We start from the raw sequence: 25,544 nt of genomic DNA on the forward strand, positions 1-25,544 counted from the left end.
ATGGAGCTAAGCACACAAAAAGCAAGGGCTCACATGATGCCACAGTAATTCATACAAATATGCTATATATCTGAAAGGGTGAGCTTTTAGAAAGCATATTATCATTAAAAAAAAAAAAAAAAAAAAAAAGCTATAATGATGTTAAGGTTGAAAACATGAAGCTTCATGACTCCACCACATGCAAATTTACATTGCTGGATGAAGCCTTGTAGCTCCAATATCGGTGATTTCCTGAGTTCTGTGAGCCTTGGACTCACAAAACCTTTTCAAAGCCATGCAAATAATGCATGGCAGTATAGCTAAGACCAAAATTATTCCTCTTAAAGGATCAAAGGCTGATATTTTGGAGGTACAAGGCTTTCACTTGGAGGCAGTGAAATCCATGTTGAAAAGCACTAGAACTACGGCACTGAGTGTGTCAGTGAACAAAAACAAGCAACAGAAGCAACATTACTACACACACATCCCTTCATCTCGGAGTCTTCTGGAGGGATTCACCCTGTAATTTCTCTTTGAGAGCACAATGTAGACACACACACACACACACACATACACACACACAAAACACTTAATGTTCAAGAAACAAAGGTCTTTTCTCCTCCATTGCATCCTACTTGTCAAACTGAGTTGCCCGATGACTCATGACTGTGTTCACACATAGTCCTTCCTGTCGTAGCCACCGGCGCCGCCACTGGTGCTACGTGGGGCTGAGTAGGCCATACGAGGGGGCTTGTACTTCTTTTCTTTGGGGGGGCAGTTGCTACACAGCATCGCTCCACCTATCAGGAGCAGGGCAGCGGTAGCCCAGCCAATGTAGAGCGCGGGCCCCAGCTCCCTCTTCTGCGCGGTGGTCAAGATGGGGTTGTAGAAGTCACGGATGGTGCTGCTGGCGGACCAGGAGACCGGGATGAGGACCAGGAGGCCGGCGAGGAGGAAGAAGATCCCTGAGATGATCATCACTTTTGCCTTGGATGGCTCATCTTCAATGCAGTTGGTGCACTTGGCGCCCACGATGGAGATCATGACCCCAAGCACCCCGAGGATAATTGAAATGATCATCATAGCTCTGGCAGCCTGCAGGTCCTGAGGTAGGGCCAGCATGGAGTCATAGATCTTGCACTGCATTTGACCGGTGCTCTGATTGACACAGTTCATCCACAAACCCTCCCAGATGGTTTGTGCGGTGATGATGTTGGCTCCAATGAAGGCTGACACCCTCCACATTGGCAGGGCACAGACCACAATAGCCAAGATAAATCCTATGACTCCGAGGGCAATGCCCACGATCTCCAAACCCATTGACATCCTGGTTCTTTGGCTTCCACACTCGCTCTTGGTGGAAAAAGAGTATGACAATCAGTCTAGAGGTAAAAAAAAAAAAAAAAAGATCAAAACTAAACCTCCCAAGATCCTTGCAAAGAGGTGTCCTTGCAGCAGGTTCTTTGTGCTCTGCTCTGTCCTTGAAAAGTAGTAAGATCTCTAAGAGGGTGTGATGTAGCTAAGAGATGCTGCCAGGGAAACAGAGTTCATTTATACCTCAGGGGAGTGAGGTCAGGAGGGAGGAGGAACCTGGCGGTGATATCACAGGGAGGGTGTCTGAAGCCTCTTTACAAAAACACCACCTGCGCACATACAGGGAATGCTCAAGAGAGCGAAGCTGGAGGCTGGGCGGGGGAGAAAGCAGGTGGTGTTACTATAATGGAAGAGGGGAATCACAGGTAAGACGACTCTTGACGTGGTGTCACCTCCAGGAAGAAAAAATGACTACCTCATAAAAGCACCTGTGAGTTCCACCTCCCACAAACACCTGACATGATGGCTAAATTTAAGGTATGGCAGAATTCTGGTGAGCCAGGCCAAGACAGACAAGCTGAGTCATGTGCTGAGTGCAAACACCAGGGTACTTTCCTTAGACCACTTTTAAAAATTAGGAATGATCGCACATTTTGTTGAAAGCATAGCAAGTGAGAAGGAACTACTTGATGTTTTGACGACAAACACAAATTCATGAAGTGAATGGAGCTCCCACACTATCACCTTTTTAAATACCCTGAGGAAAAATGCAAATTGCTGCAGTGTGGTCAATAGATGCACAGTTTCACCTCGGGCTGTGTAGAAATGCTGTTGTGAGTACGCATAGAAACATTTAAACACACACAACCACTAATGCAATGGAAAGACCGACCCTCTGCTACTGCTGATCTTTCATTGTTTCCTGGTTCCAGTAGCGTGTATCTATTAAGTTGTCAGGTTTCAGTGTTAGGAAAACACCAAACTCTCAAAGCTCAGCTGGAAACCGGAATAACTGCTCCCAGAGCAAATATGAGTGGAGAGAATACATAATAGGCTGGACACCCTTAGCATACAGACTTCACGATGATCCCAGTATCGGTTAAACTCATTACTGTAACCAAACATTTCCTGGAGATCTGTACAGCACACATTTCTGTGAATAAAGAACCCTGAAATAGTTTTTCATTTTATGCAAAGTCCAAATATTCTTCATATATAGTCCCCCCCCCACCTGCGTTATATATTTCAATTAATACTTTATTATCTGAATGTTTACCAAAGGAATTAAACTTGTTCAAACACAAATTATATCAAACTGCTTGTATTATTAATTTTTTACAGGGATTAGTCGTATCTTTTTTCTCACGAAGTCTACATAAAGCTTGTGAGTAATTTCTTAACCATGAACACTGCAGATTTTTGTCTTTGTACAGGCACAACCTCAGGTCTGAAAGCTTCAAGGATGAATCTCCTGGCTTTTCACGGTGAACGCTCTAACATTGTATCTTATCAGTGATTTTGAATGATAAAGTGATGATAAAGTGTTTCCACATACCAAATCAAATCCGAAAACATTCACTCATTGCCCTGTTTGCGAGACACTAACCATCATGTTGCTGTTCATCTTTATCAGTTTGCTGCTCACGTGTGAGTAATAGCAACATCACTTGTTGCATATCGACCCGGAGATAAGAGGTGCAGCGTGTGTACAGTGTCAATGCAGCTGAGCTCATCAACTGGTTGCATAACGACAAACCCAGAAGCAGCAACAGCAATACACCGTGGCTGAACTTGTTATGGAACTGAAACACTCCCCCAATGTGTATTTGTGTGTTATTGATGGTGTGTTACTCATGTTGTCAGTATAACTCTCTGACGGTCCCCAAATCCTAATTAAAACATTTTCAGCAGCCGCCGCTGTGACCTCAGTCAGGACTTTGCAACATATAGCCTGAAAACACACGGCTAACAAACGCTATTTCTTCATTTAAGGAAAAACTCAAATCCCATCTGTAGGAGAGTGAGGGGTAGAACCTAACGTTTCAGGCCAAAGGCAAAAAAATGTAGGATATGTAGGAGTTAGAGAACTCATTTTTTAATACAAGCAACATACACATCTCTGCTACTAATGAACACTTTAACTTTGTTTCTAGAACCTACCATTTCCATGGAATTTCACCCTAAGTGGAAGAAGAGAAATGTTACAATTTACCCCACAGGTGGGGTAATTGTTACGAAGGGATTCTTAGTTGTAACACTTACAGAAAGGTTTGGTTTAACACAGTTTAACACTTATTATATATTATATATAATATTATAGGAATATTATAGGGACACTACAGCAATATTGCCATAAAAGTCTTGTGGCCAATAATATAAACGCAGGCCTACAGTACCACAAGTATGCTATGAGTCCCATTTAGGATATTACAAGAATACTATATGCCTACCATAGGAAATAAAAAAAAAAAAATAGGCCTTGAATAATAGTAAAAACCCACGCAGATGTGCAGTGTTGTGCGGACTGCAGGGGTAATATCATTCTGTGGATGAATGAATGAATTAATGAATAAAGACAATCAACCCATCCCACATTATTCTGACACCACATAAATCATAACTCTGGCTTGTAAGCCTCACAGAAGAAAAAAATCTGTTAATACACTAGTTGGAGTATCTGTTTCAATATACACTAGCTACCAGAAAGAATACAGCAGAAATCCCATGATGATAAGGGCTCACATGTTATATCCACACACACATGCTCCGTGTGCATGCACAAGGTGCATGCACACATGCACACACACATGCACGCACGCACACACACATACACACACACACACACACACACACACACACACACACACACGCACACACACACCACACACACACACACACAGCTACACTACGTAGTTAACGTTACTCTTAAGTTAGTGACAAATATGCAGTTGTTTTTTATTGTGGCTTAGTTGTAACACTGCGTTACAACCAACCCCACTGTGTAGTCACTGGTCTCAAACCTGACTAGCACTCGCTATGAGTTAGCTAAATGTTTTGAATCAGTGCTATGTTTTAGGCAACATGATGCTTAATACATTGATGTAAGCTTGGATTCGGGAATGCACACACACAATTCAGCAGTCAAAAAATTAGAAAGGTAAAGAAATTCATTTACTTGGTGGTAAAACACACTTTTACACGTATCTCCTCAAAAATGCAGCCAATTCCCCCCAAAATTCGCGCTGAGCTCTCTTACGATCATGTGACGAACTAACCAGAAGCACTTGCCGGTTGACTTTGTGCAACTACCTTAAAAGTCCGTGTTACAACTTACCCCTTGTTAGTTTCTACCCCGCGCTCCCCTACAATTTAGCTTTAAGATGTTAACTTTGAGGCCTTTTTTAAAACTTGGTTTTGTTTATTTATTTTATAATCTTTTGTGCTGTTATGTTGTATTTACTGTATTTTCATCGTCACTGTGTTCTTTCTGTAAGGCACTTTGTAACTCTGAAAAGCACTAGATTGTTGTTGTTGTCATCATTATTATTGGTAGCAATAGTAGTAGAGTTATTAGTATTATTTGGTATTCTGGGTGTTTAAAGGTAATTAAGGTGTTTTAAAGTGACTTGTTCAGTGGTTTTTAGTGGGATATACAGTAGCAGATACAATTAAATTTAGGTGCTGGAGTAGGAAATAATTAAGATTAAGCATGAAAAGGGTATGGATTTAGTTTAGGGTTGAAATAACTGACTTTTATTAATCCACTTCAGCTTTATCAATACAACAGTGAGCCATTATTTTGTCCTGAACAGCCCGGTAAGTGTGTTGAAATATGAACTGTACTGAGTTAACAGGTTCCTCTGCACAAATGCACCTGCTGAAACACAGGGCAGCAATTTGACTATTCAAAAAGGGAAAGATTGAATATCTGTGTTTCAGCCCAGCCCCAGCAGAAGAGATTGAAATCACCAGGGCACTTTCCTTAGGCCGCACATGAGCACTGCGGTATTGTTTATGTGAGAGCAAATTACATTTCTACATGGCGAAATGTCAACTGACACATGGAGCTTTGCCATGTCCTGTGAAAATGGTTAGTGAGAAACTGTGTCTTCCTTAATTACCACAATACTCCAAAAACATAACACACATAATTCTCCAAAAACATCACCAAAAACAAAACAAGAAGCTGTTCCTTGTTAACTGTGGGTTATTCTAGGGTGCTGACATTTTATCATGCTGTTATGATGATTGTGTAAGTATCTCTATTAGCTTTGTGTGATTTCATTTATTCCTTTCCTCTCGTGGCAAGTATTTACCTCTCGAAATTTCATGTCCATCTAAATCATTGTTGTGTGTAACAGATTAGGCAAAAATGATGGCGCTTCACTGTGCAAACCTTTGTTTATCACTTTATTAAATGAATATGAATTTCTTTCCTGTACACGTTGCTCCAGCCATCATGACACCAAACACAACATTTGCAAGTCAATAAGTCACACATTTTCCTGTCGTCATTATACATTTACTGAAATTGTCAGTATAGTAGTGCTTTTGACAAACACACAGAAATCACAGTAAACACATCCATTTTTAATACTACGGTACAAAAGACAATATCATATAAAAGCTTTATCCTTCATTGAAAATGTCTTAACGCAGGTACATGAAATGCTGTGCAAACACGTTAGATTTGGAAAAAATGTACAATTACTCATATTACTCTACCTCCTTAAAAAAAAAAAACATCAATTTTTTTAACTATGCCACCATGCTGTATATTGTACTCTCCACTATTTTGACCTTGTTATGGAGCTCAAAGTGAAACATTTTGCTCAGTGTTTCATGTGTCTGTTACTCAGCCAGTGTCTGTGTCATTTATTTGTGGCATGAACAATATTGTTCCCCTGGGGAGAAAAAAGTGGCTAAAACAACAACAGTCACTAGTTGCTTTAGTTATATTTTCTATGCACACATCTAAAACAGGAGCCTTTACTCTGAGCCATGACTGCAGAGTTCAGCACACATTTCTTTCCATATCTTGTTTTATACGTTTCTAATCTTGACAGGAAGTACGGAAAAGAATTTCCACCACTTACTTCATCATAAGTGGCTGTATAATGCTAACTGTAAACAGTATAATAATGCAAGTGCATCTCCTTATCTCTTTCTTCCCTGTTCCTGCGACAGACTGGCGACCTGTCCTCGGTGTTTCCCTGCCTTCTGCCCACTGCATGCTGGGACACACTCCAGCCATCATGACAACAAATACGAATATGTGAGTATGGAAAATGGAGGGATTTCTTCATGTTGGAAAAACTGATGAAGAGAGCTCTCACCTTCCCCTTGTAGTGATCTACCTTTATGTTTGGACACTTGCGATCCTGCATATTCACAACGCTCTTACCTTCTCCTCTTGAGCAACTGGACAAACATAAACCAGGGTAATGATGAGCTGGTAAATACCTATTTCTATACACATTTCCTGAAAATTTACATGCAAAAAGCCTGTACTGGAAAGGAAGTTGTCATCCTACTTTATCCCTCATCTGAGCAGGCCCTGTTACACATAGTCTCTCCTGTTGTAGGAGCTCGGGGCCGCCGACCTCGGAGCAGCAGAGTATGCCATGCGACTCTGGAGGTTAGGGGTGTACCTCATGGTTTTTTCGTCCTGTGGAGGACAGCTGCAGCACAGGATGGACCCCCCCACCAGCAGCAAGGCCGCTGCAGCCCAGCCCAGATACAGCGATGCCCCAATTTCCATCTTCTGGCCAGAGGGCACGATGGGACTGTAAAACTCGATGACAATAGTGTGTGCTGACCAGGAAACAGGGACCAGCTGGGCCAGAGCTGCCGCTATGAAGGCTCCACCAGAAGCAGCCATCACCCGGGCTTTAATCCCCTCCTCCTCGATACAGTTGGTGCACTTCGCTCCCACCATTGAGATCAGGAGAGCCACGACGCCCACGATGATGGCGACAATGGAGAGTGCTCTGGCGGCCTGCAGGTCCTGAGGTAAAGCCAGCATGGAGTCGTAGACTTTGCACTGCATCTGGCCCGTGCTCTGGACCACGCAGCTCATCCACAGGCCCTCCCAGTACACCTGCGCTGTGACAATGTTGGCGCCAATGAAGGCCGAGACCCTCCACATCGGCAAGGCACAGCTGACCACGCTCAGCAGCCAACCGAGCACAGACAAGGTCACGCCGACCAACTCCAGTCCGAACGACACCATCACGCACCGAGGCAGGCGTCCCGTCTGTGGATACCAGCTCCTTTACGTCTGCTGTCCCTCCTTTTTGTCTTTCTTTGCCGAGTTGCCTCGTCCCTCTGGTTTTTCCTGGTTTGCCTTTCACTTTTTATTGTCCAACAGGTGTCTCAAGGATTTCGCCTGTCAAAATTTTTCTACTCTCTTCACTCTTCTTTCTTTTTTCTTTCTCCCAGTTATTCCTCCTCTGTAATCTGCGGCTGCCGAATCAAGAAAAATGGATTTGCCACTGTGTGCTTCCTCTGCAAACACAGTATCGCTCCTGCGTGTTTCTGCCTGCTCAGTGCTCAGTGCCGTTGTTAAAGAGTTGCTGAACCTTATCTTTCTATTCTTTTATTACTAAGTGGTCAGGCCCATCTGAAGGATGACGTCAGTCGGCAAACCAAGCCAATCGTCTGAGACCTGGCCACATTGGCCACATTTACCACCTGGGTGTGTTCGCGCTAATATGTGTGTTTTTTCCTAATGAAGAGTAGTTTTTATGGTTTAGCTCTTTGCACGTAGTGGCACTGGGTAGGTCTTTTTTATTGCTGTCAGTGGGTAATGAGTGGCCAAGGTAGAGCTTGTTACCTGGTTGATAGGTAACCACATGGGCCTGATGTGGATACACAGATACAATCTGACAGGTGTGTGTGTGAGGGAGCAAGGGACTGAGAGAGAGAATGACGATATGGGGACACACACATTGTACTTTAGATCTTGGCAGCTGATTTTGTGTGTGTGTGTGTGTGTGTGTGTGTGTGTGTGTGTGTGTGTGTGTGTGTGTGTGTTTGGAAGTCAGGGGATGGTTAGTTACTCTAAATTATGAAGTGCTAAAACCTATCAGAGGAAAACATCTGAGGTCCTCCTGTCTCTAGAAAACGATTCATCATAGAAGTCAGGAACAATGTTTTATGTTCCTGATCAAATTCTGACATGACAGACGAATCAGCACTTGTGCTTTAATGTTGACAAAGTCTACTGAGGCACCGTGGCTTACACAGTAAATATCCACTAAAGTTTGTCAAAGCCACAGTTATGTCTGAAACTGTACTGTTGCTACGATGCGATGTGCGGTGGTCTGTTTACGCAGAGCAAAACATCGACTGTGCAACTGTTTAAAGCCGAGAAGACGTGAAACAACCCCGCTGGGTCATGTGGCCAACCATAAATTTGAGTTAATAACAAACTGGAAATGGAATGAGTAGATTTTATGGAAAGGCAGATGGCTGTCATACATCAACAGTCCCCTTTGGAAGCTTGGAAAATATTATGTAAACATTCAGCATAACTCAAAATACTATTACCCTCTGAAACCTGCATAAAAAAAAAAAAAAAAAAAAAAATTCTGCTTTGACCCAATTGCTGATTTCTCTCTTTCTTTCTTTCTTTCTTTCTTTCTTTCTTGAAATGTGGACTCATTTTCAATATATATTATGTATTTATTTGTGTTTATTTATTTTTCATATATTTCTTTTGAAAATGTGTATATTTTTAAAATAAGAAATGAAGGGAGTTTCTCTGCAGCGGCATTCAATTTCCACACGGTTAACATTTCAGTAACAGCAGTGATGAATAATGATGAATGATGATGATGATGATGAATGTCTAAAAGCTGAACTGAAATGTGTTTATTTAGAAAGTGGTATGTATCATATAACATTTCTGTTCTGTCTTTCCTATTTTTTAAAGCATATCTTTGACCAGTTGCTCTTTGACTCTGAGAACCTGACAGCAAAACCTGATGTTTCCCTCTGATATTTTAAATGCTGAGAATAATATTCTGCTGACATTACTGTCACAGCACTGCAAAATATATTGACCTATGTTGTCTGTAACTGGCCTGCTACTGGTGGCAATAAAAAGCACATAGCAACAAAAAATAGACAGAACATCATCAAACTTTGGCATGAATTTGAAAGTTCAAAAGTTTGCTCCTTGCCGTGGGTCAGGTGAACCTCCAGCAGATTAAGCAGGAGTGTGTATCTTGGTAGACGTTATATTGGTGTGTGAGTCAAGGGCACTGACCCACCCGATAACTGCATGCAGGCCTGCATAGTGCATCCTGCCACGCATTAAACAACTCCACCTCTCAAGTGCAGGAAGAGTCAAGAAAATCAGACCATGATGTTGCAATAGTGTCTTATTTAAAACAGGTCATCTGAATGGCGGTGTGTACGTGTGTGTGTGTGTGTGTGTGTGTGTGTGTGTGTGTGTGTGTCGGCATGCATGGCTGCCACACACAAGCGTCCCACATTTGTCCAAAAGATCGCTACAGTGCTATCTGCCACAATCACACTTTAATACAGTTTAATCTTGTGTACATGTGCACCTTATCACACTTATCACACAATATTACATGTGGTAAACAAAGGGTAACCCAGTCATGCATAATCATGATAAGATAAAGCATAATAAATGGTAACCGCTGAGATTAACTGGTGGTTTAGGTAGGAAACAATCAAGCAGTAATCAAAACCATTACCTCAAATCCTTTGTTTGCATGCTTAAAAAATACATTATTATTTACCGTTGGAGCGCTGCACAAAACGCTACATTGTCTCTGCTATATCACTCAATTTAAGTGTGATGTGGCTTCAATGTAGCGCTGCAACCGGCAGATACAGAATATATACGTGCCACTGAAAAAAATCACAAAGTCAGATATAACAACATTACTACAATAACAACAGCTGCTACTGCTATGACTGTCATTCAGTTTTTCACCTTTCATAGATAATTTAATAAATAATCATCAGATTATCAGATTTAACTGCAGTGGTGCACAGTTACATGGTATATTTGTATTAGTCATGCTTAATGTTACTTCCAGGGGGTTGAGTTGAGCAGACAATGCAAAAAGTAATGTTCTGAATTTAAACCCACCAAGCCCTGCTTCACTAATAACTAAATAGCCAAGGCTTTTTATGTTATGTATTTATTTATTTATTTATCTGTTTTTACTTTTTGAAAAACATTAGCATCTTGCATTAAAACAGGACTTTGAGATTTCAAGTCGACAGCTCCCAAACTCCACAGATCCCTTCCCAACAGATGTAAATAAAGGCTGAGAATGATGGGAAAACACATTCCACAACTATGAGGGTGTTACAGTTGCTACTGATAGCGCAGCCCCTTTCCATGTAGAGGAACAACAGTCGTCTTCCATGGAAGTGCGCTGGATGCAGCCAGGGGAGTTTCTCTCAGCAGTAGACAGGCCTATCTCTCACAAGAACTGACTAATGAGTTTCAGTTGGCAGAAGGATTATCTTGGCTCCTTGGGATCCGTGGCCCACTTGTTTACTTACATGCTTTACTGTATCTGTGAGAGCGCCAAGCCCATCATGTTTTACTAGCTGGGCAGAAAAATAAACAAATGCATGACCTATGATCAAATTAAAATAGGCGTTATTGTCAAAAGTCACATGGATTGCAGGTGTACTTATTTCACTGCGATTCAACCTCAAATAACATACAGGCGTTTCAAACAAATCTCCAACCAAAAGTGCTGAAAATGAACTTAAAGTAAAAATCTACTCTCAAATAATATTTGACATGTGCTTGCATTCCTCAGGTCAGTTTTGTTGCTTGATGAGCAGAGAGGCAGCCAAATAAAGATGATGTAACGTCATGCCACAGTATTTCTAGTATGCCTACGAGGGGAAAATGTTGCTGCGATCTAAACTATCAATAGTAAACACAGGTTTACTACTAAAAGTTTTGGTGTGAGTTCTTCAAAATCAAACAGCTTTTTTTTTTTTTTTTTGTCTAGATCCTCACTTTTCCACACACATTCAAAATTCACAGAGGGAGAAATTCATTGTAGAAGAGGCAAAGATACACATTTCTCCGCCAGCAACAGCTTCAGTGGCCTGCAATGAAATGCAGCCACAAGCACGACTTGGTCTTTGTTTACCAGAAAACCACTGCTCTCCTGCCCTCGTTGCTGCAGGTGTATCGCCTACTCCGCCCACCTGTAAAACAAATGCCTGCCTGTCGGCCATAGGCAGCTTGTTTGAGGGATATATAATGTAATTCTGGGAAATGTAAACTTGACTGAAATAGAAGTGGACAAGACAGATTAAGGGAAACTGGATATGGCAACAAGGCAAACTACAAAACATCATCACAATATAATTCCTGGAATTGACTGAACATCACAAATTATTGATAACTATCAGTTTAGGAGAATCTGCAGGTTGAATTTTGCTTTAAATACAAATAAAACTACTGGTGTAAAGAGTCATCAGTCAAAGTAGAAGTTACTTTAAGAAAAAAGGCACCGCTTAATTTTATCTTTCTCTCCTCCTTTCTCTGCTTGCAGTGTAAAAATGACAAGCAAATTTAAATCTAGGTCATTTAAATTGGAGACAATGTTTACATTAAACAAAAAAATGAAATTATCTTTAAACAAATCACTGCTCTTTTTTTTTGAGGAGCTCATTTTAGATCAAGCCTTTAGTGGGTCACTGGTTGGTGGCTCTACTGCTCCATAAGAGGATTCCCAAGATGCCGAGTTACTAAGTAATAGGCCTTTTGAAAGAAGCAGGGAGCCTTGGATTTAATGGCTGCCAAGAGATTTATGGGCACATAAAAACAGAAGATAAAAGTTCTTTTGATCGCCGGGTGATGCCACACTTTCAGAATGACCCAGACATCCCAGTTTCTCTTTGTGAACTGGAAGCTGTGGACCAAATAAACATCCCGCTCCGAGTCCAAGTTGTGTGTGGTAACGCTGTGTGATGCGCATGCTGATGAGCCAGGCATTTACTGTGAGTGTGAGCTCATGCTAAAACTGCATATATACATCTATGGTACAAAGACACACATGTAAAAAGATGATATGTACTGGTTTCATTGTGAATTATATCTCAGTCCACAATCATTCAATGAGCCAAGTCACTGAGGTATACGTCCAATTAGATTTAAGGGGAATTATGGGATATATGGCTGTGATAGCACATTTTAATCAAACACACGGTGAAAAACACATAGTAGTAGTCATATTTTTATTCAGTCACAACACACAATACACTAGGTATAAAGAGTGTAGACAGTATACTGTAAACAAAGTAATTAAGAGTGAGAGTTAAATAATGACTGAAAAGGCACAGGTAGAATCATAATGCGTATATATTTGCCCATCCAACATTCTTATAAATTTAAAATTACCTTACAGAAATAAAAAATAAGTTAAAAAAAAAAAAAAAATCATTCACATATGTAACCCTAAGAAATAGCTGTATAAACCATTCTTTCAAACACCAAAGGTTGAGTTACACATTCTTAAATTTATATTAGCATTGTTCCATAATTTAACCCCAACAACAGAAATACGTTTCTGTGTTGCAAACGTAGAAACATCTCTCAAATCATATTTGCATTCATGTATTGGAAAAAAAAAAAAAAAAAAACAACAACTTTGTGTTACATGTGCGCTGTGCAATCGAAACCGAACATGCTTACTCAGGTTTGCATGTGGACATGCTATCAACTGATCAACCACACACACACACACACACACACACACACACACACACACACACACACACACACACACACACACACACACACACACACACACACACACGCAGAAGAAGGAAGCTCTTTGAAGGCAGAGGCTACTGCCTCCCTTTGGACATTGTGGAGAATGGCACACGGACAAGCCAAACTTCAGAGAGCTGAGCATTTTCCTGTCCAGTCTCTGTGTAGGAGGTTGACAGAAGTTTCATGCCATATATCATATTTCTTTAACACACCCTACTGTCTCTTTGTTGCCCACCGATTTCCCAACAAAATCAAGCACAAGTCCTGTCCTGTGAATTCCCCCTGAACAAAACACCATTTCTGTTCATGCTCACAATCAGTCCTCAGTCTGGCTTGGAGAACACACACCGACAAGAAGATTACGAAACGTCTCTCAAAGGCGACCCCGCATTTCACATGGCCTCACACGCGGTTTTCACAGCCCATCAATTTTCGCCCTTTGAAGACCTGCCTCTTACTTTGAGAAATGTTATTAGCGCATTCAAACCACAGTTTGTTTTTTTTTTTTTTGTATCTTGATGTGTAAAAAGCACAGGCTGCACCACCATGTGAGCGTGATAAGAGCATTTTATGCATTGTATCTCTCTCTGTGATTCCCTAAACTTAGGCAATGCAGCTTAATGAAGTTGTGTGACTGCGTGCAATTTCCTGTGGGGCAGCTAAGGGAGATAAGATGGGCTCCTGTTGTTTGGAGTGTCTTACCATAGAGAAGTCACAAGGCTGTTTGTGTTTTCTCATCAATACATTTTAATTGCAAGCATGTGACAGTGTGTGGGAGTTTTTTTTTCAGTGGCTCTGCGTGTGTGTTGAACTCTGCAAGGTCTTTCTGGCTACAGGGGTTGGGTAGTACAGGGCAGATGAGGCAGTGCTCCATGGTGTGGTCTGCTTCTCCACATTCACAGGTGGTTGGTCCGGTCCTGTAGCCCCATAGAGCAACCTTGGATCGTCCTGTTCTCGTTCTCCAGCGGTTCAGAGTTTTCCACTGGGTCCACGGTGCGTCTGAGCCAGGAGGGAGTTCTTCAGCAGGTGGAATTTGCATGTCACCTGGTGGGATGGGAAGTGAAATGTCTTCAAGAATCTACAAAACAGTCCAGCTGCCCTCAATTCAACTTGATTTGGATACTGTAGAATGGGAATTATTCTGTTTTAAAAATTGCAAACAGCATTGATTGCTTCACTGAATAGACACTGTAAACATTATAGATACACACACACACACACACACACACACACACACACACACACACACACACACACAGAGAGAGAGAGAGAGAGAGAGAGAGAGAGAGAGAGAAAGAGATGCAGGAACTGTCATTTTGCATGAAACCTAGGTTTTAGGGTTTTCTTCACTTCTGCACTGAATTTCCTGTTTTTGCAGTCATGCTTTAACATCCTGAAGCTGATTTACTCTTTTATATAATCATTTACAGACTGAGAGACTGGAAACATCTTGCGCTGCATTCCACCATTCCCTGTGACCTGTCACCACACACTGTACCGGCAGGCTTCACTGGAATACATGGGACATTGTCTGTTTAATGACGTATTACGAATGCAAATGTGTGTGCCGCCTTAGAGGAAGAGAAGAGGCTGATATCTGATGATCAGTGCTGATTTTGACTTTCTCACTTGGCTCATGGTATTAGTCACCTGGCCATAAAAAAGTGCCTCCTTAGCTCCACCCACGGAGATTTAAATCAACCAGTGAGATTATTCCTGCCTCTGAGAAACATTTAAATGTCTCCAACTCTCTTAGAGGGTATTTATTTTAAGCACATTCATCAATATTTCCGATCCCAATGGATGTTATTGTTGCTATGATGAATCATAAAGTACGCGCGCGCGCACACACACACACACACACACACACACACACTGCATTTATGGCAAAGAATTACAAAACGCAGTATTTGTCTTTACATGTGTCCTGTTTGTAATGTTAAAAGACTTTGTATTCTTAGTCAGCATACAAGAACATCTTGTGCCATATCTAATATTATCTAATATCTATCTGTAAGTTTAGCATTCAGATAAAATAAAACCTAACAATGAATAAATGAACAAAGCCTTTCGTACTCTCTTTCATACTCTTTCGTACTCAACATCATGTTAAGCTATATGAGTGACTCAGACTTTAGAAAACACATTTTTGTGTTTACATGTGTTGGTTGCAGTAACAGAAGTCCTTATAGACTCAAAATTCATACAGCAAAAAACATTTGGATTTCAATTTGAGCGTAATTTGTTTCCAGTGGTGTGCTAACCAGTAATGTAATTTAATAGTGCATTGAAATGAAATGGAAACTTTACATATCATCTCAAAAACTGAATTTATTTTGATAGTTTAGGTAAATAAATTTAACCTGTAAGATTATCTGTCCCTAAGTTCATAACAGTTTTCATCCAGTGTGTGGGAGCTTAATATTATCTGGCATGACAGAAAGGGAGGCAGTGTTACAACCCTTCCCTCTACAAGAGAGGCTTTTCAGTCACATTATTTTCAGCCATTCATTTCACCACTGGCCAAAATTCAGAGACATAAGAGATAAGTCTTGCTCTTCATAAAAAATTCAGCCTTGAGTCAGCACCTCAGGATACACCTGTGAGTCTGGCACCTACTGATGTTTCCACTGACAAGGCCCTGTAGTTTGGCTCATCATATGTCTCTTCAAACTTATCATTGTGTTATCATAATAATATCAGGTCTATTCAGAAATTTAGGAAACTTTCTGTCATTTGCCAGATTTGTGTTCTTTCAGACTGCCTCTGACAGTGATAATATTCTTAGTAATATATTAATTACTAGTGATAAATAATGTGGGTGAATGTTACATAATGAGTCACCTAAAATTCATAAAATACAATATTGCATTTACATATGTTTGTAATTAGACAATGTTGTGGTAATAGAGAAAATATGTCACAGCTCTACTGGATACTGGGGCTCAGCACATCCTGTGTGTGATTTGTTTCTTGTTGCACTGTGCCAGTCCTTGGCCTTATCTAATACTGAAATATATCATTTGCCACTCACACATCATAAAACCACACAAATGACTTCACATCTGGTCTTCTCTTTTTAATCGACAGAAGATAATTTAATTTAAAACTGCAAAATTTTTGTTAAATGGCAAACTGTGATGTGCTGATCTACCAGCATTCACATTTACCACATGCTTTACAGTATATCTGAAAACTGTGTAGTGTAATGTATGAATCTAAATAATGAAGTGCAGCATACTAAAGAAACATTCAGCTCTGTAATCACATTAAATGTAATTTTTAAAAAATGTCTCTCAGCTGTAATCTATATTCAGACATGACAGTTTACCAGATATTCAATGCCATGAAAAGTGTTGTGTGTTGATCAACAGGTCCTTCCCCACTTTCTGTATCTCAGCTGTCTAAAAATCTTATACTGCCAGGACAGCAAGCAACATTACCTAGAAACCACGTTATTGAGTAGACACAGTGGCGTGTTTCGGCATACCAAAACTTAAAACTCCTCAGAAATAGGCGGAACAGACCACAAAAGTTTTCCAGTTGAATAAAAAATGCCACCCGAGAGCCAGAAAATCACTGGGTGAGGAACACACATGGCAGACATAGTTGGTGAAACTGTAATAGAGTGACATCACAAGGCACAAGACCATATTTGGTCAGTGTGATGTTTTCATCCGAGGCATTGTTTCGTGACAGACTGAGTCAGACGCGAAACTGAAGAGTGGGGAGGGGAACGGAAGAGGACGGGCAACAAAACAAATGAAATGCTGAATGAACATCAGTTTCAGTTACATCAAAATTACAACACCTTTCTGAAAGTTCAGGTCCACAGAATGTGAATTTATATATTTTTTTTAGTCACCATATGATCCTACAAACATAGTCAGTTGTTTAACAAAGACAGAGACAGAGCGAACAGGGGGAGGGTAAGAGCAGGTGTTTGGTATGGAGGGGACTGGAAGAACAGGTTAATGATGATGGCAAGGTGCTCTCCTCTTTGGTCCCTCCCCTTTCAGACAGGAGATCATATGTACCTGCTCTCTAAGCCCTGTGTCATTTGACTAACTAACCTGACAAACAGACCAACCTTCCAGCTTTTCAAGGAGACAAAGAACCAGCAGGCTTACGTCACTCCAAGGGAGGATTCAAGACAGCATTGGTCTCAAGTCAAGCCTGACAGATATCAAGGGACAGTTTTCAGACAAAGAAACCCAACCGGAGCAACAGAGAACATCCAAGATGGTGTCTGCTGGGATGCAAATGCTTGGCACAGCCCTGGGGATCCTGGGCTGGATTGGCGCCATCATCGTCTGTGCCATTCCCATGTGGAGGGTGACGGCCTTCATCGGCAGCAACATCGTCACCTCGCAGACGTCCTGGGAAGGCATCTGGATGAGCTGCGTGGTCCAGAGCACAGGCCAGATGCAGTGCAAGGTCTACGACTCCATGCTGGCCCTCGACCGTGACCTCCAGGCTGCCCGGGCGCTGACTATCATCTCTATTGTGGTTGGCATCATGGCCATCCTGCTGGCTGTGGCCGGGGGGAAATGCACCAACTGTGTGGAGGATGAGACATCCAAGGCCAAGGTGGGCGTCGCAGCCGGCGTCACATTCATCGTAGCTGGAGTTCTGTGCCTGATCCCTGTGTGCTGGACGGCCCACACCATCATCCGTGACTTCTACAACCCGATGGTGGTGAACGCGCGGAAAAGAGAGCTGGGTGCTGCGCTGTACATCGGGTGGGGCGCATCGGCTCTCCTGCTGATCGGAGGGGGGCTGCTTTGCTGCAACTGCCCTCGTAAGGATGACAACTCCTATGGTGCCAGGTACAAAGCTGCCCGATCTGAGGCCTCGGCACCGGCATCAGGAAAAGACTATGTCTAAAACAGATGGAGATGAGGCTTGTGCATGGATAAAGTACAGCACCATTTATTGGGACTGGTTACTGCTGGGTTGTGAGTGTTGATATTTGAGGAAGTTAAGACACATTTTATGAAGTGTTCCCGAATTTTCCTGTTGTTTTTGGAGGGGAAAAAAGGGAGAGGAACCACACCCAAATGAAGACATTGAATTCCTGTGATGCTTTTATGGTGTTTTTATGATTTATATTCTGAAAGAGTATTCAACAGTTTTTTTATGTAGTGTAAACGTAACTAAACTTTATCTACAGTTTTGTTTTAGAAAAAAAAATAAGTGGGTTGAATTTATTAACTGTATGTATGTCGTTCTTAAAAAAATACCACTGTAAATAAACATTTTGTTTACAAACCTGAGATCACCTGCCTTTTCCTTTTTATTTAGTTATACATTCGAACTGCAGAGGTTTCTCTTGTTATTTTTTTATGTCTTTATCTTTGGCTGTATGTGCACCATAGCAATTATTTTAACACAGTGAGTTTGCATAAATATCCACTCTTTATTTCCCTATGATCAAAACACGTTTTGAAAAAGCCCTTTAACCACTAAGAACATTGGAGAAGTATCTATTGTCTGGTTTTCTTGTCAATCTGGTTTGGGCGTGGCAGAACAAAGAGCCATGAGACTAATGGCTGGAAACCTGTCAGCATTCAAGCTGTGAGCTTAGCTGTAAATGTATGTGGATAAATACAATAAGCACTTGGATGACCAATTTACCGTTTGTCAACAGTGTAAATATTTAAGAACCAGCCAGTATTGCAATCACATTGCATTGATCTTTTGAAGATAATACTCTTTATAGATCAATAGGTTTTTCTTATGATTCTAACACATTATCTATTGTTTTCATAATTATTTTACCAAATTAGCATTTTGGCTCATCACATTTTTTTCCTTCTCTGCTTCTTTTTTCCAATAAAATCCATGTCCTGGACTGAGTGAACTGAATGTGTATTTACCACAACTATGATGGATATGTGTGTGTGTGTGTGTGTGTGTGTGTGTGTGTGTTTGCTCATGGTTTTGTTTGTGTGGGTGTGTGAGAATGTGTTTGTGTGCAAGTCCTTGTGTTTGTATGTGTGTGTGTGTTTGTGTGTTTGCATGTGTGTATGTGAGTGTGTTTGAGCTTGTGTTTGTGTGTGTGTGTGTGTGTGTGTGTGAGCACTCGCACAGGTGGGGTACTGGAGCTATTGTTCCTGGTCTTGAGGCAGTGCTGGAGGTAACAAAGCTTGTAGGTGTGGGAACAATGAACTCAGAGAGAACAAGGGCTACGACTGGATACCCGGTCTCAGCTTTCCCCTTTTGTTTGGGAGAGCAGAAACCCCACCCTGAAATTTGAATTAGGCTATAACAGAGCCCTGTTATCTTCTCACAGTAAGACCTCCACAGCAGCAGACCTGAACGCATCAGAACAAAGCAAACAGCTCCTCAAACTGGTCTGGGTGGGAAATAGATGAGAACCAGCAGCCACCACAGCTAGCTGTCTGACCGTGACATTTTACAAGAGCGGGCTTTTCCTCCTCCTAGCAATCAGTTCAGAAGTAAAATCCACATCTCAGTGGAATAATCATGGCTTCTCAGGGCCTGCAGATCATGGGTGTGCTGTTGGCCTTCATCGGCTGGCTGGGCACCATCATCACCTGCGCTCTGCCGATGTGGAGGGTCACTGCTTTTGTCGGGGCTAACATCGTCACTGCCCAGGTGATCTGGGAAGGACTGTGGATGAACTGCGTCGTCCAGAGCACGGGACAGATGCAGTGCAAGGTGTACGACTCCATGCTGGCTTTACCTCAGGACCTGCAGGCTGCCAGGGCCATGGTCATCATCTCTGTGATCGTCGGGGTGTTTGGGGTCCTGATGGCCATCATTGGGGGAAAGTGCACCAACTGCATGGAGGACGAAGTGGCCAAAGCCAAAACCTGCATTGTGTCTGGCGTGATCTTCATAATAGCGGCGCTGCTGATTCTCATCCCGGTGTCGTGGTCGGCTCATGCTGTGATCAGGGACTTCTACAACCCGATGGTGATCGCAGCTCAGAGGAGGGAGCTGGGGGCGGCTCTCTATATCGGCTGGGGCTCCTCCGGGCTGCTGTTACTAGGAGGAGGTCTGCTCTGCAATAACTGCCCCCCGAAAGACAGCAGACCCTACACGCCTGCCAAGTTTGCCCCAGTCAGAGCCATATCCACAAATATGGACTATGTGTGAGTGTTTGTCTCAAAACTGTCTGATGATAATCACCTGTAAGCATAAAAGCCTCTCAAAAAGACTTTAAGTAAATCTTGTTTGAGCCTCTCCACAAAAAGTTTCTCATAAGAATTTGTTCTCAGACTGACATCTGGGAAGGAATTTCACCGTGATGTTGCAAAAGGTGAAAAAATGATGCTGATGATTCTTGGTGACATCTCACTATGTATTTGGTTGATTGGGAAGTCCCCTCTGTGTATGAGTTTTAATAACTTTTAAAACTTAATAAACTTTTTGCAGCATCAGTAAACATTAAGCAGCACAGAATAGTACACTCTGACTCTGAAATGCCTTAAATCAGTGTAAATCATTTGGATGTAATGTCACAAATATTGAAATGAATCGTGAGGTGCTAATCAATTATTGTGTCACCAACCCTCTCAGGGCCGAGGAGATTTACTTTGAGAATTTCTGATTAGGTTTGAGGTACCTATTACTCCAAGACCTTATACTCAGAATTTGGCAACATGGAAAGATTTTTCCAATGAGAGTTATTTTATGCATGCAGACCAAAACATGAAGTTCAGAGATCTGTGTACAGCAAGTATCAAAGTATATCGGTTGAATATTAAATATTGAAATACCGCTGACCATACATTCTGTATCATTAATCATATCTGAAAAGCAAACTGGTAATAATGAAATTATTTGAATAAGCTTACAGAAAAAAACTCATTTCATATGGCACTAAGGACAATTGAAGCAAGTTGTGATCATTTTTTAATTAATCTGTAACTTGTAATTCTCTTTTGAATGACAAAAATAACAATCAAACGTTCTTTGTAAGCATTCCTCTGTAGAGCAAATGTCTTTCTTTGTGAATACAGACACTGCAATAAAGCTGAAACACTGTAAATAATTTCTCTTCAACACAGGAGTCCTCACTACCACTCATGACACGGCATTCAGGAATTCAGGGGAGTCGACTCAGGGGGATTTATCTTGCCAAGTCAGACTGAGATGTTTGCCATGGTGTAATTGGCTGCTGTTGTATTTAGACACTAATTTACAGTTTCTGTCCTGAGTAAAAGAGATGTCACTGCCAGAGACAACAGAGTACTGTGCATGCTTGGCTACATGTTGCTAAGGAACTATTTTAAATCTCCAAAGAATGGATATTTACACAATGCCCAGTGCTAGCACATCTGCCAAGTCCTGTCAGATTGATGTATCCTAAAACTCCCAACGGTTTGTTTTTCTTTACACACATTTTCATTTGAAACCAAAATCAACAGGCTCCACTCATTTTTCCACTATCCTGTCTTATTGCATTTTAGCTGCTGGCTGTTGTAATCAGAGATCAGAAGTAGTAAAACAAGAATGTGAGCAAAATGACAAAAAATACTGTTTATTGTTTTAATCAAAAATGACATCTCATCAGACATCATGGTATGAACAGATGCATGCCAAATCATCAGTGTTTTTGTTGCCAAGGGTTCATAGAAACATCAGATAAGATGGAGCCAGATTAGTTGAGTTAATTCTATTGAAATTATAACAAAACACACAGACTGAGTCCTAATCTTTGATTAATGTAAATCCAAAAAGTACAAGTTTACTTTTGATGCATGCAGCCTGAAATTATCCTGACATGGCACATGCCACATCTTTTAGGCTCTTTTGTCCCTTTCAAAAGCAAAAATCTACAATGTGTTAGTCCAAAGAAATTAGTCATGCTGCAAGTCGCAGCTCACACAGTTTGAAAAGCAACAGGTTTGTACCTACAACCAAACATCCTCCCAAGATACAGTTTAACCTGCTAAAACACAACCTCATACAAACTCCTTCCCTGGTGTTGTGGATTTGGGTGGGGAATACTTTGCTCCATTGTATCGGTCTCCTTTTGATGGGCACTGACAGCAGAGAAGTGCACCACCGATCAGCAGCAGTCCTGATGCACCCCAGCCCAAATACAGGCACGAGCCCAGCTCTCTCCTCTGTGCATCTGGAACCAGCGGGTTGTAGAAGTCCTTGATGATAGTATTAGCAGGTAGACACACCGTCACCAGGCACAGCGCCCCACTCAGGATGAAGAAAACCCCTGCAGAGATGGCCACTCTGGCTTTCGCTGCTCTATCCCCGATGCAGGTGGTGCATTTCCCTCCGACCACAGAGAGCAGGAGGCCAAACAGAGAGAACAGGATGGCGATGACGACCATGGCCCGGGCTGCCTGGAGGTCCGGAGGCAAGGCCAGCAGAGAGTCGTACACCTTGCACTGCATCTGTCCTGTGCTCTGCACCACGCAAGTCATCCACAGTCCTTCCCAGATGGTCTGCGCAACCACAATGTTGTTCCCAATGAACGCAGACACTTTCCACATAGGCAGGATGCAGATTATTATGTTCCCAACCCATCCCAGTACTGCCAGTCCCACTCCCAGAATCTGCAGCCCCAAAGATGCCATTGCTGTTTGCTGTTGTTCCTTTTCCTCTCGCTGTTTCTGACTCCTCCACTAAGCAGCCAACTAATGTGTCTCCTACAGTGGGGAAGTTTTATACACAGATTTCCCAAAGCCCCTCAGCCTCCCTTCTCTGAATACCACGCCCCCCCTCGTCTGGGTGGGTTTTGGCTGCTATACTTAGATATACACATATATCATGATGCCTTTGAGTTCAGAGATACCCCCTCCACACACATGGAGGCCCTACAGAGCAGTCAGGGAGAAAAAAGAAAAAAATTGTGGTGTAGTCAAGAGCTCACTCGCAGCCTGGAGATTCTCCTGCTGTCACTAGAGTGTTCAAATATGAAATGTCAAATACAAAAATCTGAATTTAATGAATCATGAAATTTTACTGTGCTTTACCATAGAACTATTGTTGTTTAAATTACTTTTAAACCTCTCAAGTTAAACCTCCCAACCTGACTACTAAATTTCTCTGTCTTGCAGAAATAAGTTTTATTCAGCAAAAGTTTAAAGCTGATATTCTTGACTGCGACAGTGGCAGCTGCTGTGGTAAATTCTAAAATCAATTTGTTTTTATTTTTATTAGATTTATATGTAAGAATATTGCATTCCATTAAAAAAGCGTTACAGTTTTTCCTGACACAACTATTAAATTTTAATTAATTAATTTATTTTCATTTGTTAAATTTCTCCTGTGGACATGCGACACATACATGGCATATCTCAAAACAAGAATAAACTTAAAGGGATCAGAAACACTAAAACATTTTGTGAAGTGCTGACTTAGGTCCAGTCAAGTCAGATTGCAACTCAAGTCAGGTGTCAGGCTAAACAGAATCACCTGGCATTCCCTCTGCATGTAAAGTGCATATTTATTTTTGAACTGCCTGCGTTTTAGGTGACAAGTCAGCAATTCTCTGTTCTCTTTGGGGTTTAAAAATCAAATGCAAGAGAATGCCATTTGATGTTTCGTGGTGACCTACTTTAGTTTGACTGGCATGCTTTGACAGCGCCTCACATTTCAAGGAGAGAGCGACAGGAAGGGGCGGAGAGGAGCGGCTATCAAATCAATCTGGTGACATGGAAATGAGCTGAAGTGCAATACTGTGAAACATCCAATAGTGTTCACCAAATAATGATTTTTAACCCAGGAAAAAATGATAGCACCTAAAACAGCTCAGCATGTGCACTTATATATGGAAAATGTCAAGACTTTTTGCCTCTAACAGCTGATGGAAAACAGCTGCTTTGACATTACTGATTGGAGTGTGACCTAAACTCCAAATATTAAAATGTTCCACCTATTGGTAGCAATGATGCAGCAGTTCCCTGGCCTGGGTGATTTGCTGCTGATTTCCTCTTGTGATACAGAGCTGAAGTTTTTCTGAAGCAAAGGAAAGGTGAGCCAGGCTGTTAAGCATTACCAGGCTGGCCAGCTGGCACAGGTGGAATCAATCAGTCTTGATGTTTGCACTGCTTAAAAAAAAAAAAAAAAACAAGATAAAATAAGATGGCAACTGGTCTCCCACCCATAAGTCATGAAGTTGCTGGAGAAATAACTTAATAAAATAGGTTTTGTGGCACAAATTAGACTTGAAACTAATGCAGACAATGTACATGATGGAGCAAGTTTCCACTGCAAAAGTTCATTTAAATATAGAGTAACCTCATCATGTGACAAAATTTTATCACATGTGGTTAGGGTTTTTCTAAAACATAATCATTCACTGATTTCTCTTGTAAAGCTAGAGATTCAACATTGCATCAGCTGAACCTATCATGGTGTTTCGGCTTTTAACAGTGTATAATAAGATGCTGTGCAGACCTGGCTTAGCCAACTTCACGACCACAGGTGTGTTCAATTAAAGAAGTTTTGAACAACCAATCATGATCAACCACCAGATGAATGAGTATAAGAGATACAGGTGAGACACTTGCTGGGTCAGTGTGCGTCACTGTGAGTGCGGGTGGCTCCCAGTGCTGGCTGTTTGTGACCTAAGTGAGATAACACTATGGCGTCTGCTGGTCTCCAGATTTTTGGCATCTTCCTGGCGTCCATTGGCTTTTTGGGCGACATCGTCATCTGTGCCCTCCCCATGTGGAAGGTCTCTGCCTTCATTGGGAACAACATTGTGACAGCGCAGACTTTCTGGGAGGGCCTGTGGATGACCTGTGTGAAGCAGAGCACAGGCCAGATGCAGTGCAAGGTCTACGACTCGATGCTGGCTCTGCCCCGGGATCTCCAAGCTGCCCGGGCCTTGGTTGTGATCTCCATCCTGGTGGTCTTCATGGGAATCCTGCTCGCCACTGCGGGGGGGAAGTGCACCAACTGCATTGACGACGAGGTGGCCAAGAGCAAGGTAGCCATTACATCAGGGATCTTTTTCATCATCGGCGGCGTCCTCTGCCTGATTCCTGTGTCTTGGTCCGCTCATGTGATCATCAGGAACTTCTACAACCCCATAATGCCCGACGCACAGAGGAGGGAACTTGGCGCATCACTGTTCATCGGCTGGGGCTCAGCAGGTCTCCTGTTCATCGGTGGCGCTCTCCTCTGCTGTCAGTGCATGGAGCGCAAAGACCGAGGTTACTCTGTCAAATACTCTGCCCCACGCTCAGCAGCCAGTGGAGGAGCCTACGTTTAGACACGTTTGCTCCCAAGCGCTTCATATCAAACTTTTGTGTTTCAAGAAAGTGAGGAATTGTTAACTCCTTTTTGTTTTAACTATTTTTATTGTTTTATTCTTTAATGCTTTATTAAATGAAATCAAACCTTACATGATCACCTGGTTTTTCTTTGGGAAGGTTGGACATGTGGTGTTTCAGTGCAGACACCAGGTTTTCTACTGGTCTGAGGTGACAGCTTTGCTTTCATCCCCTTTAAACATATG

General features: G+C 41.9%; 6 protein-coding genes across 6 annotated transcripts in view; 3 read left to right on the forward strand and 3 right to left on the reverse strand.

Moving 5' to 3' along the window:
• The window catches only part of LOC115371779 (claudin-3-like), a 1,652-nt gene extending 171 nt beyond the window's left edge, over positions 1-1,481 (reverse strand). Inside the window, exon 1 of the mRNA XM_030069301.1 lies at positions 1-1,481. This exon is cut by the window's left edge and continues 171 nt beyond it. Within this exon, the coding sequence (XP_029925161.1) occupies positions 652-1,305 (654 nt within the window). The 5' untranslated portion in view covers positions 1,306-1,481 and the 3' untranslated portion in view covers positions 1-651.
• A 5,372-nt stretch (positions 1,482-6,853) lies between these two features.
• On the reverse strand, positions 6,854-7,525 carry LOC115371778 (claudin-4-like). The gene has a single exon (XM_030069300.1). It carries the CDS (start codon positions 7,523-7,525, stop codon positions 6,854-6,856), a length of 672 nt encoding a protein of 223 aa, XP_029925160.1.
• A 9,640-nt stretch (positions 7,526-17,165) lies between these two features.
• On the forward strand, positions 17,166-18,292 carry LOC115370937 (claudin-4-like). Its single transcript, XM_030068015.1, has one exon. The coding sequence runs from the start codon at positions 17,327-17,329 to the stop codon at positions 17,969-17,971; it is 645 nt and encodes a 214-aa protein (XP_029923875.1). The 5' UTR covers positions 17,166-17,326; the 3' UTR covers positions 17,972-18,292.
• Positions 18,293-19,564: 1,272 nt separating this feature from the next.
• Positions 19,565-20,209, forward strand: LOC115370938 (claudin-4-like). Its single transcript, XM_030068016.1, has one exon. It carries the CDS (start codon positions 19,574-19,576, stop codon positions 20,207-20,209), a length of 636 nt encoding a protein of 211 aa, XP_029923876.1. The 5' UTR covers positions 19,565-19,573.
• Positions 20,210-21,842: 1,633 nt separating this feature from the next.
• Positions 21,843-22,709, reverse strand: cldn29 (claudin 29). The gene has a single exon (XM_030068013.1). The coding sequence runs from the start codon at positions 22,651-22,653 to the stop codon at positions 22,021-22,023; it is 633 nt and encodes a 210-aa protein (XP_029923873.1). The 5' UTR covers positions 22,654-22,709; the 3' UTR covers positions 21,843-22,020.
• A 1,870-nt stretch (positions 22,710-24,579) lies between these two features.
• Positions 24,580-25,430, forward strand: LOC115370934 (claudin-like protein ZF-A89). The gene has a single exon (XM_030068012.1). The coding sequence runs from the start codon at positions 24,666-24,668 to the stop codon at positions 25,296-25,298; it is 633 nt and encodes a 210-aa protein (XP_029923872.1). The 5' UTR covers positions 24,580-24,665; the 3' UTR covers positions 25,299-25,430.
• Positions 25,431-25,544: the final 114 nt, after the last annotated feature.

This window comes from Myripristis murdjan, chromosome 14 (assembly GCF_902150065.1).
Source record: "Myripristis murdjan chromosome 14, fMyrMur1.1, whole genome shotgun sequence".
Taxonomy (NCBI): Eukaryota; Metazoa; Chordata; class Actinopteri; order Holocentriformes; family Holocentridae; genus Myripristis; species Myripristis murdjan.